General features: G+C 34.1%; 1 protein-coding gene across 3 annotated transcripts in view; it reads right to left on the bottom strand.

Annotated features, from left to right (window-relative positions):
* LOC124389265 overlaps positions 1-13,574 on the bottom strand; it is a 111,034-nt gene that overhangs the window by 60,341 nt on the left and 37,119 nt on the right. For 2 of the 3 annotated variants that reach the window (XM_046854612.1, XM_046854615.1), the window contains exon 2: positions 8,897-9,241. In XM_046854612.1, coding sequence (XP_046710568.1) covers positions 8,897-9,241 — 345 coding nt within the window. Of the gene's footprint in view, positions 1-8,896; positions 9,242-11,236; positions 11,297-13,574 lie in introns of those variants that run through there. The other variant, XM_046854613.1, reaches the window with a different exon arrangement.

Here is a 13,574-nt window from a genome sequence, read left to right as displayed (position 1 = left end):
GTTATGAGAATCACTCGCAGTATATTGCTGAATTCTGTAACTATGTAACTCCAGCCTGTTATTTTTTGAAGGATTATTCCACCGCATACTGTATTGAAGATAAAAGATTATGAAAAGTTTAATTTAGAGGTTTGGAAAATAAATAATAACCACACAAATGGTATTTATATTTCAGTATTTTATGACAGTTACAAAAACAACTCAAATCAGAAGTTAGTGTTTTATACACCAGTGCCCTTATTCCAGTGTAAAAACCCTCATTGAACATACATACGATTACATTATACATTTATAAGTGAAGCAGTACAGAACTATTTGCTTGTTCTATTTGCTTGTTCATACAGTTCTGTATAAAGGCATTAGTAAGACCTGCTGTAACACAAATATGCCTTTAAAAAGAATAAAATTAAACATTTTTAAAAAGCAGCAAACAATAATCAACTTTAGAAATGTCCAGTAAAGATTGTTTTTAAGAAATGAGTTGATAAGTCTGTCGTCGTATGATGGTGAATCTGAGACCTACAACATTTGATATTCGACTTGCATTATGGTTGTTAGACATTGTTTATAACAATTAATAACATTTAGTAATTTATTACCTCACTCACACACACACACACACACACACACACAAAAGCACAAACACTACATAAAAATATAAAAATAGATATGTAAAAATAAATATCTGAACACCTACATGCATCGATGACATGCAGTAGAATAAGAACAATGGAAGGTATGATCAGTTTCACTGCAGTGTCTGTTTTGTGCCAGAAATCCACAATTATAGCTAGAAAACACACAAAATGTTATTATACATTACACAAATACACAGTGCTTTATACACAAATATCAAAAGCTTTGCATAGAGAAATTAAATGTTTTCTGTGAATTTCAACGTTTCTTTGAACTTTTCTCTTATATAAGAATGAAAGATCGTGTAGGTGGTAATGGTGTAATGATTTGATGTTTACTCACGTAAATAAGCAACAGCAGTTATCACAACATATAGCAGTGGAAATGCCAAACGATTTATTAACTGGTAGCAACAACCTGCAATATAACGGGACAGAGTGTGTAGTGATTAGTTTAGTGTTTAATAAGTCCTACATATCTCATTTTATATTTATTCTCAGCTTCAAAAAACCTAAATGAAGTAATCAAACACTGTCCTGGAGGAGAGCTAGTTAAACTGCTAATTCAGCACATAGTGACTGCAAAAGCAGAAGGTGGAATTAGTACCAGTATTTAAAATGTGGTAGAAATGTTGTACATTTTACACAGCGTCACAACTCTTTTATAATTGAGGTTGTATAACTAAAACATATACAGTACAGACCAAAAGTTTGGACACACCTTCTCATTCAAAGAGTTTTCTTTATTTTCATGACTATGAAAATTGTAGAGTCACACTGAAGGCATCAAAACTATGAATGAACACATGTGGAATTATATATGGAATTATATACATAACAAAAAAGTGTGAAACAACTGAAAAATATGTCATATTGTAGGTTCTTTAAAGTAGCCACCTTTTGCTTTGATTACTGCTTTGCACACTCTTGGCATTCTCTTGATGCCTACTTTGAAGAACCTACAATATGACATATTTTCAGTTCATTTTTGTTATGTATATAATTCCACATGTGTTAATTCATAGTTTTGATGCCTTCAGTGTGAATCTACAATTTTCATAGTCATGAAAATAAAGAAAACTCTTTGAATGAGAAGGTGTGTCCAAACTTTTGGTCTGTACTGTATATAATATATATAAACTTTTGGTCTGTACTGTATATATAATATATATAAACTTTTGGTCTGTACTGTGTATATAATATATATATAAACTTTTGGTCTGTACTGTGTATATAATATATATATAAACTTTTGGTCTGTACTGTATATAATATATATAAACTTTTGGTCTGTACTGTGTATATAATATATATATAAACTTTTGGTCTGTACTGTGTATATAATATATATAAACTTTTGGTCTGTACTGTATATAATATATATAAACTTTTGGTCTGTACTGTATATATAATATATATAAACTTTTGGTCTGTACTGTATATATAATATATATAAACTTTTGGTCTGTACTGTATATATAATATATATAAACTTTTGGTCTGTACTGTATATATAATATATATAAACTTTTGGTCTGTACTGTATATATATATATATAAACTTTTGGTCTGTACTGTATATAATATATATAAACTTTTGGTCTGTACTGTATATATAATATATATAAACTTTTGGTCTGTACTGTGTATATAATATATATAAACTTTTGGTCTGTACTGTATATATAATATATATAAACTTTTGGTCTGTACTGTGTATATAATATATATATAAACTTTTGGTCTGTACTGTGTATATAATATATATAAACTTTTGGTCTGTACTGTGTATATAATATATATAAACTTTTGGTCTGTACTGTATATATAATATATATAAACTTTTGGTCTGTACTGTGTATATAATATATATAAACTTTTGGTCTGTACTGTATATATAATATATATAAACTTTTGGTCTGTACTGTGTATATAATATATATAAACTCTTCTCAACCTTAACAGAAGATGAGATACTGCAAGTCATCCGATCCTGCAATCCCACCACCTGTCCTCTAGATCCAATCCCTTCAATTACGCTCCAGACCATCACGCAAGATCTCCTGCCCTTCATCTCCACAATCATCAATGGGTCATTAACATCTGGCTATGTACCAACTACCTTCAAGCAAGCAAGGGTCATTCCTATCTTGAAGAAACCAGCTCTGGATCCATCAGACATCAACAACTACAGACCGGTATCACTCCTTTCCTTTCTTTCTAAATCTCTGGAACGCACTGTTTTTAACCAACTGTCTGTCTATCTCTCACAGAACAACCTCCACGATCCGAGCCAGTCTGGGTTCAAAGCGGCACATTCCACAGAGACGGCCCTATTGGCTGTTTCTGAGAAACTACATGCTGCTCGGTCAGCCAAGCTGTCATCTGTACTTATCTTTCTGGACCTTTCAGCAGCATTTGACACAGTCAACCACAAGACACTTTTGTCAACCCTCAAGAGCCTTGGTATCTGGAACAGCATGGGAATGGTTTGCTTCCTACCTGGAAGGTCGCTCATACCAGGTAACATGGAGGGATCCACATCTGCCCCATGCAGACTCACCACTGGTGTCCCACAAGGCTCGGTACTTGGTCCCTCCTTTTTCCCTCTATACCCACTCCATTGGTGAAGTCATATCCTCACATGGGTTTTCTTATCACTGCTATGCAGATGACACTCAACTCATCTTTTCTTTCCTCCATCAGATACCACAGCTTCGCTCGGATCTCAGCATGCTTGTCAGACATATCTTTATGGATGAGGGCTCACCAACTTAAACTCAACCCCAGCAAAACAGAACTGCTGGTCATCCCAGGTGATTCATCTCCAGGTCAAGATCTACAAATAACACTTCATGACTCTCTGCTCTCCCTTCAGCCACTGCTCGTAACCTTGGGGTAACTATGGACAATGAACTGTCTTTTTCCCACATATCGCTAATGTTGCTCGTTCTTGTCGATTTCTTCTCTATAACATCCGAAGGATTCGACCATTTCTGTCCATACAGGCTGCCCAGGTGCTTGTTCAGTCTCTTGTCATTTCAAGACTGGACTACTGCAACTCTCTGCTGGCAGGTCTTCCCCTGAACGCTATTCGTCCACTGCAAATGATCCAAAACGCAGCTGCACGACTTGTGTTCAATCAGCCCAAGTTTTCCCACACCACCCCACTGCTGCGCTCCTTCACTGGCTTCCAGTAGCTGCACGTATCAGATTCAAAACACTGATGCTTGCCTACAAGGCCAAAATGGACCAGCACCATCTTACCTCAGTGACCTCATCACATCTCGCACTGCACCACGCTGTCTGAGATCCTCCAGCACTGCTCGACTGGTACCACCTTCTCTCAGAATGAGAGGTAAGTACAATTCAAGGCTCTTCTCTGTTCTGGCACCGATGTGGTGGAATGAACTTCCCCTAGATGTCCGTACAGCAGAGTCCCTGACTATCTTTAAGCGACGACTGAAGACCTACCTCTTCCTGAAATACCTAAATTAGCACTTTCCAAGTTTGTAGAATTCGAGTTATATTTATATTGAGTTTGTATTCTTGCGTACCAGTGTAGATTTATTCACTACTAGAGATTTAAAGCACGTTTGTACGCCGCTCTGGATAAGGCGTCTGCTAAATGCCGCAAATGTAAATGTAAATATATAAACTTTTGGTCTGTACTGTATATATAATATATATAAACTTTTGGTCTGTACTGTATATATAATATATATAAACTTTTGGTCTGTACTGTATATATAATATATATAAACTTTTGGTCTGTACTGTATATATAATATATATAAACTTTTGGTCTGTACTGTATATATAATATATATAAACTTTTGGTCTGTACTGTGTATATAATATATATAAACTTTTGGTCTGTACTGTATATATAATATATATAAACTTTTGGTCTGTACTGTGTATATAATATATATAAACTTTTGGTCTGTACTGTATATATAATATATATAAACTTTTGGTCTGTACTGTATATAATATATATAAACTTTTGGTCTGTACTGTATATAATATATATAAACTTTTGGTCTGTACTGTATATATAATATATATAAACTTTTGGTCTGTACTGTATATATAATATATATAAACTTTTGGTCTGTACTGTATATATAATATATATAAACTTTTGGTCTGTACTGTATATATAATATATATAAACTTTTGGTCTGTACTGTGTATATAATATATATAAACTTTTGGTCTGTACTGTGTATATAATATATATAAACTTTTGGTCTGTACTGTGTATATAATATATATAAACCTTTGGTCTGTACTGTGTATATAATATATATAAACTTTTGGTCTGTACTGTGTATATAATATATATAAACTTTTGGTCTGTACTGTATATAATATATATAAACTTTTGGTCTGTACTGTGTATATAATATATATAAACTTTTGGTCTGTACTGTATATATAATATATATAAACTTTTGGTCTGTACTGTGTATATAATATATATAAACTTTTGGTCTGTACTGTGTATATATAATATATATAAACTTTTGGTCTGTACTGTGTATATAATATATATAAACTTTTGGTCTGTACTGTATATATAATATATATAAACTTTTGGTCTGTACTGTATATATATATATAAACTTTTGGTCTGTACTGTATATATAATATATATAAACTTTTGGTCTGTACTGTGTATATAATATATATAAACTTTTGGTCTGTACTGTATATATAATATATATAAACTTTTGGTCTGTACTGTATATATAATATATATAAACTTTTGGTCTGTACTGTATATATAATATATATAAACTTTTGGTCTGTACTGTATATATAATATATATAAACTTTTGGTCTGTACTGTGTATATAATATATATAAACTTTTGGTCTGTACTGTGTATATATAATATATATAAACTTTTGGTCTGTACTGTATATATAATATATATAAACTTTTGGTCTGTACTGTATATATAATATATATAAACTTTTGGTCTGTACTGTATATATAATATATATAAACTTTTGGTCTGTACTGTATATATAATATATATAAACTTTTGGTCTGTACTGTGTATATAATATATATAAACTTTTGGTCTGTACTGTATATAATATATATAAACTTTTGGTCTGTACTGTGTATATAATATATATAAACTTTTGGTCTGTACTGTGTATATAATATATATAAACTTTTGGTCTGTACTGTGTATAATATATATAAACTTTTGGTCTGTACTGTATATATAATATATATAAACTTTTGGTCTGTACTGTGTATATAATATATATAAACTTTTGGTCTGTACTGTATATATAATATATATAAACTTTTGGTCTGTACTGTATATATAATATATATATAAACTTTTGGTCTGTACTGTGTATATAATATATATAAACTTTTGGTCTGTACTGAGTATATAATATATATAAACTTTTGGTCTGTACTGTATATATAATATATATAAACTTTTGGTCTGTACTGTGTATATAATATATATAAACTTTTGGTCTGTACTGTATATATAATATATATAAACTTTTGGTCTGTACTGTGTATATAATATATATAAACTTTTGGTCTGTACTGTATATTATATCTAACATAGTTTTTCCATTTTAACAATATAATGTATCATTTATACTGTTATAAATAACAGAACTTACATATAACATTTTCACTGTTCATAGCCTTGTTGTTCTTATCTTTACAATAAATCTTACAAATGTAATTTTTGTTCACTGCCACAACTGATCATCAAATCATACCTTTAAATGGTTTCGATGGTCAGCAATGCAAAATAGGAAAACAATCCTAACAAAATTAAGTGCTGAACAAGTTGCTGCTTCAGTAAAAGACCCTGGAGAAAAGAAATCAGATTATTCATTAGTTAATGTTGTGCAGTCAATAACAACACATATAATTACTATTACTGTCAATTATTATTAAAACAGTTCTGCCATAAAATGTTCCTTTAACATTCAGGATTTTAATTGTTATTAAATTGTAATTGTAATTGTTGGTCCTCCACAAGACTTATTAAACCTATAAACCTCAGACCCAGTACATGGTCATTCTCCCCAGTGAAGAGGGCATACAAGCCTTTGCTATTCTTCTAGAGGATTAGTGCTTCCATAGTTCAGTGCTTCCATAGTAAAGCTTTCATTAATTATTATAAAAATAGGTAGTCAGTGTGAAAGCAGAAATGTGGTTGAGATTTGTTTGTAAATGGAGGGCAGAACTGAGGGAGTACACATACCTGTACTGGATTTTATTAAGGGGAGAAGGGGGGGAAGAAAGAAAGAGAAAGTATGAAGAGTCTGGGTTTTGTCAACACTGTAAAGCTTAGTATTCTTAGGAAGACTGAAGACGAATCGTGTATGATTGTTTGTGCACATGTGAATGCATGTGGAGTGGAAGAAAAACAAAGTATCCAAGCAGCAGTGTTTCCAGGTCCAAGAAAAAAGAACAGGCAGGTGATCTGGATTCTTTTGACAACCTGCTGGAGTACCTGGAACTAAAGTGTGCTATTGTCGAGCAGGTCAGCTACACCCTTAAACAGCACCAGCAGTGATTCTGCTTAAGGTTTTGTGTAGACATCTACACAATTTTACCTGGTTGATACTGTGGATGAGGGTGTTTTCTGTGATTATCCTAGAGCTCTTGGCGCTGAATGGAGGTGTAGGTGGGCACTCTCCCAGACCTCTCCAGCTGCGAATGCGTCTTCAATATAGTCCTAAATGGCTTTAGTTTCTGGCATTGTAAGAGAGTATATCCGGCAATTGGTGCTACATATTTTGGAGTAATTCGATGGCACAGTCCCATGGTCAGTGTGGTGGGAGTACACCACCCCCACCACTCCTATACCACTTTCTTTATTAAAAGCTTTTGGGGAACAGCTGTAGGCATGAGGGACATAGGGCTTTCTACTGATGTAGAATAACATGGGAGGTGAATGTATTTGTCCATGCAGTGTTGAAGGCAGTTTGAGGACCAGTGTCGTAGTTCTTTGTGTTGCCATGATATCTCGGGATCATGTAATTGGAAGTTAGAAAATACCCCTGGGAATGGATGCAAGACAAACTACCTTCAAACAAGTGAAAGTAATTAATAGACAGCAAATGCAGCCCAACACTGCACTCTTCTCCATTTATCAATTATAACATATAATATTGAGTGAATCAGGACCTTCTATTATTGTTGAGGTGATGTTTCACAGAGGATTATACATCAAGATTAAGTCCTGGTTCCGTGGCAAACATTTCACACCACATTTGTGGATCAAGTGCTGTTCTGTGTGCTGCTGAATAATGATTGTGGCAGCCATTTTGCTAAATTTGTGAATAATGTGATAATTACAGTTATAAACAGTGTTACTGTGAAAAACAATACTTACCCTCAGTCACACCCCAAAGGATGAAGACAATGGACATAGTGATATTAGGACAAAGGACATGTGCACACTGTATAACTCGGGCTCTTCTGCTTTTATCTAGAAAGAAACAAATAAAAAGAAGATTTGTATTAAGTTGAAATGAAAGTAACAAAATTCTAAAGTGAGAGAAAGAAGCCCAGACTCACCTTTTTTTTTTAAAGATGTGTAAGAGAAGTATAGGTATATTAGGATTAGTGATCCAAATACAAACCCAAGTAAACACAACACAATTATCCCAATATGCATAGAGGAAAAACCTGCATGGGACAAACACCAGAGTTATTAAACCACTACAAGACTGTAATATATAAGAGTAGTGAATGCTCTACAACATCTTTACCTGTTTACTGTCCATAAAAAACAACTTACCGAGCTGCTGCACCTCCACTGTTGTGTTATCTGATAATGTCCCAGAAAATGCTGAACATATGTACAGTCCTTTGTCCTCAGTTCTGATGTCCTTCAGTCTCATTGAGAAGTTTCCTTTGTTTCTGTCTTCAGTGCTGAAGAATTCTACTCTGCCCTTAAATCTCTCATGTGTTGATTCTGTCAGAATGTCACCCTCCTGATAGAGCAGCAGTAAGAGATCTTCATCCTGTTTCTTCCATGAAACCTCTTCTATCTTTTCTGATGGTATATGTGAGTCTACAGAGCAGTTCAGTGTGATTTCTTCACCCACATATGCAGATATAACGTGGCCTCCAGACACAATCAAGCGCTCTGAAATGAGAATTTTGTATTTTTTATATTTTACATTTTAAGTATAAATTTTTATATAGTTTTTTACAGAATATTAAATGAATCAGGTGAAAAATTTACCCACCAGTCTCCATTATTTCAATCAGAGTTTCATCAGAGTGCTGGTTTGTGTGAACGACACACTTATAAACTCCTGCATCTTCCCGAGTCACATTTGTAAGCAGTAGAGAGAAGTTTCCATGAGCAACCTCCTCAGAGAAGAAATGAGCTCTTTCATGATAACGCTGGTTCTGAGACTCTGGTCGACTTTCTCCATTCTGCCACAAGTGCACTAGAGATTCAGGGTCAATTATTTTCCACTCCACTTCCAGTTCTTCCATTGGTAGAGGAGTTTCTACAAAACAGGGCAACATCACTGAGTCTCCCAGCTGGACAGTGAGAGGACCAGATGGACCCTGGACATGGAAACCTAAAGAAAATAAAAACACAGTTAAAATAATGTTGACCTGATGTGTGAAATGCCATTCAATTATCATGTCTCAAGTTTCTACATTTGTTTGGGTTTCCTCTTGTAGGCTGACACTTTCCTTTATTATTGCAAAACATGCTGCTATTTAAATGTAAATAGTGCCTTTGCATTAAACTAAAAGTTTAGGGGTGAAATTGGACCCAGTCCACCTAATTTTATTCTAAGTGCTATCAGTGCTGCATAACTGGACAAAGTCATCAAGCTGATTTCTCTTATTCCTCACTTTCTCCTTCTCTCTCTCCCACTCCTTACCCAGTCCCAATGTAGGGGCAGGGGGCAAAATGGACCAGTTACCTTCCTGTTTCTTCTCCACTCCTTCTAGTTTACCTCTGATACCCAAATCCCTCTATCTCTACACAGGTGAAACCGTCTGCATCCAGCAGAATCAGGGCAAAGCCTGGACAGTTGCATTAAGTAGATTCAGCAGCTAGTTCTTAACTTTTTAAACATTAGCTATCAATATTCAGTGGACCAGTTTAGAGAAACTGGATGTTCTTTCCACATAACCAGACTCAGGCCTACAAATTCCTACCTAACACACACACACACACACACACACACACACACACACACACACACACACACACACACACACACACACGTATCGTCTTGTAGCTGTTTAAATCAAAAAGAAATCAAAAGCAATAAAAGACGAGGTGTTCCAGAAATACTGTATATACTGCAAAGGAATTGTTCTAAATAATATATTTTATTAATATAATTTATTAAATAATATATTTTACTTAATTTATTATATTTTGTGTTATGGAGTAAAATAAATAAGAACTGGAACAGTGTAAAACCGAGTGGAAGGAGGATTGTCCTGGAGCAGCTGGGTCATGATCTAGTGAAACTCCATATTAAGAGAAGATGGTGGTAGCTTCAAAGAGCATCAGCAGCTGCTGCAACTACTGGTAATTTTGGTAATTATATTTTGCTTAAAAATAAAATCCTTTTAAATGTTTAAAATTGTTTGTTTTTTAAAATCACTCACAAACATAATTTGTGTTACTTTCTTTAATAAAAGAAATTGTTATTATTTCCAAATAATACAAATTAAAAGAATATATTCTTATAAATAATATAAAAGAATGAAAACATTGAAAATATATGTACTTGTCTAATTTTAGGCCAGATAGTGATAGTGAGGTTTAATGGTGATTTACTGATTACACATTTGTCCACAGTCATGCAACAGGTATTCTAGATGTGCTGTACAGTATCTCACAAAAGTAAGTGCACCCCTCACATTTCAGCAAATATATTTTAGTGTCTTCTCAAGATGCAATAGTATAGAAATGAAACTTTGTTATATTTATATATTTATATTTTTGCTATATTTAGAGTTTTAATGTGCAGTTTGTGTATCAGTACAGATTTACTGTGCTCTGAAAATAACTCAACATACAGACATTAGTGTCTAAATAACTGCCAACAAAATTGAGTACACACTGTGACACCGACAGCTGTACGTCACGTAACCATGCAAAACCACATTTCCTGTAAGTACGGGGGATTTTAGGGTAACAGAAGGAATAAACCCAAGACAAAATCAGTTCCAACACTTTCTAAGCTTATAAGCCTCCAGAACACAGAGGAAATGTGCAGTTCTCAAAAACAAGAACAGTCTGGCCGGAAACACACTGTTTAGTTTTATAAAACCAATGCCACAATACACTCATTTGTTGGTTTTATTCGATGTAGCAATTAAAACATGTATTTTTAATCCTAATTCTGACTGGTTGGAACTTTTTTGCAAACTATTATTTACAAGTTCCTCAATTATTTGTTTCCGTTTATATGACGCACATGAAGTTAAAATCCTCTTCGATTAGATCAGATCCTACACTGTGATTCAGCTTATTCTCTCTATTCACTCTATTATGTATTATGTATTAACAGTGCAATGCCAAACACAATCATGGTGAACATTACCGTTACAGAAGATCACAAACAGCAGCAGATGAAACCAGAGCAGTACAGCAGCCTCCATGTCTGTAACGGGAATACTGTACTGTACTTTCACTTTCTACATCACGTGACTACTGTGGACCTGAATCTTTTAAATCAATTATAAGTTAAATATGATTTAAATCCTTATTTTTATTATTATTATTATTATTATTATTATTATTATTATTATTATTATTATTATTATTATTATTGTTATTTTTGTTTTGTTTTGTTTTGTTTTGTTTGTTAAAAGGCATATTTGTAGACAGGCATAAAAAAAAGTCAAGTGTGCTTTTTGGACAGGCGAAATTCACAAACACTTAAGGGTTCCTCAAAGTACGCATTTGCTCGCTTTTTTTTTTTTTTTTACCTTTTTATTGTTTGGAGGTGACAAACAACTTTTATTTTTCATCTACTCAAACGGGACTAGTTGTAAACTTAAACACATTTGCCTTATTGCTAACAATTTAGCTAATCAACGGGTAGGAATTGTAAAATGTAGAATGACACCACATTTTATGGAAAAGGACCTATGGGGGTGATGTGTATCAGGACAGTATCAGCACGAGCGGTATTTAATGTAAAAGACATGTATATTATACAGATTTAGATGTTGTGTGTATCTTATGGATAACATCAGCAATGAGTTTTTTAGGTCTTTAGTTCTGAGATTTTGATCAACTGTGAACAATGGGGTGTATTTAATTGTGCATAAAATGTATTTAGTGTCTCAGACTCAGACAAAGCTGAAACTAATTGAATTAAACCTGATAAAGTTTCTTCACTCAAAATACATATAATTTCCTTTTTTTAATGAATTTTATGTCAGTAAATCCATCATACATCCACTTTTCATCTACAACTGCAGATGTTTTTTAGAAGATATGACTTATGCACACTTACCAGGTGACAGTGTGGAAATGACGAAGAGAAAATGGTGTGATTCAGCAGTGTAGAGAGCAATAACACCCACACTATTAAACTATCAACCTAATGATGTGTGTTTCCTCCATCTTCTTCTTTCGGCTGCTCCCATTAGGGGCGCCACAGCGGATCATCCGTCTCCATACCACCCTGTCCTCTACATCTGCCTCTTTCAAACCAACTACCTGCATGTCTTCCCTCACCACATCCATAAACCTCCTCCTTGGCCTTCCTCTTTTCCTCCTTCCTGGTGTCTCCATCCTCAGCATTCTTCTACCAATATAATTCATGTCCCTCCTTTGCACATGTCCAAACCATCTCAATCTCACCTCCCTCACCTTGTCACCAAAACATCCTACATGCTCTCTCTCTCTCTCTCTCTCGGTCGAGTTAAACATGCTCCTGAGGCTCCAGTGACCACTGTTCCTGCCCTCTCCCTCCTTGGATCTTCACACTTCTGTGCAGCTCGGACGGTCTCTTAATTCCGGAGTAGAACGGGTGCTTTGAGGACGGATTGGACTGTAGTTGGTGTCGGCGGTCTGCTGCACTGACTCGGGAGTGCAGTTTGCTTCTGATCATCATCACTGTACCCCACAACATTGTATATCTGCTTCAAATGGACATTTGGTGCAACCCAGATGAGGATGGGTTCCCTCTTGAGTCTGGTTCCTCTCAAGGTTTCTTCCTTTGCCATCTCGGGGAGTTTTTCCTTGCCACAGTTGCTCATCAGGGACAAACATACTTACAAAGAACATATTTACTTTTAATCACCACATTATCTGTGTAAAGCTGCTTTGAGACAATGTTCATTGTTAAAAGCGCTATACAAATAAACATGAATTGAATTGAATTGAATATGAGCATAGGTGAACTGAGGACTTAAATGAAAAGTAAGTTTATTTACTAACAACTTAAAACATCAACGTTTTGCACATCAGTGCCTGTATTGGGTGATTTAGTGCTAAAGGTAAATGTAAGGAACATTTCTAAGATGATGATGATGATTTAATTTAAACAGATAAGCTATATGCCCTCATGCAATAGACATGACTATTTAAATGTGTTTAGTGTGTATGTTCATCCGCCGAGATGATCTTTGGATATGCATGACGTAATGACGTAAGGACGTAAAAGAACTGGTGAACCGCTTTTTTGAACCGGTTCTTTGAAACGAACTGTCCGAAAGAACTGATTCGCAAAAAAGAATCGGGGACTTCCCATCACTAGTCTCTAACGGGAAAACTGTACTTTCACTTTCTACATCACGTGACTGCATCTCTATAACTGTACTGTGGACCTGAATCTTTTAAATCAATTATAAGTTCAATATGAATTAAATCCTTATTATTATTATTATTATTATTATTATTTATTTATTTTCTTTTTTGTTTGTTTT

Source organism: Silurus meridionalis, chromosome 7, assembly GCF_014805685.1.
Source record: "Silurus meridionalis isolate SWU-2019-XX chromosome 7, ASM1480568v1, whole genome shotgun sequence".
NCBI lineage: Eukaryota > Metazoa > Chordata > Actinopteri > Siluriformes > Siluridae > Silurus > Silurus meridionalis.
This window is presented reverse-complemented; position numbering and strand designations above follow the sequence as displayed.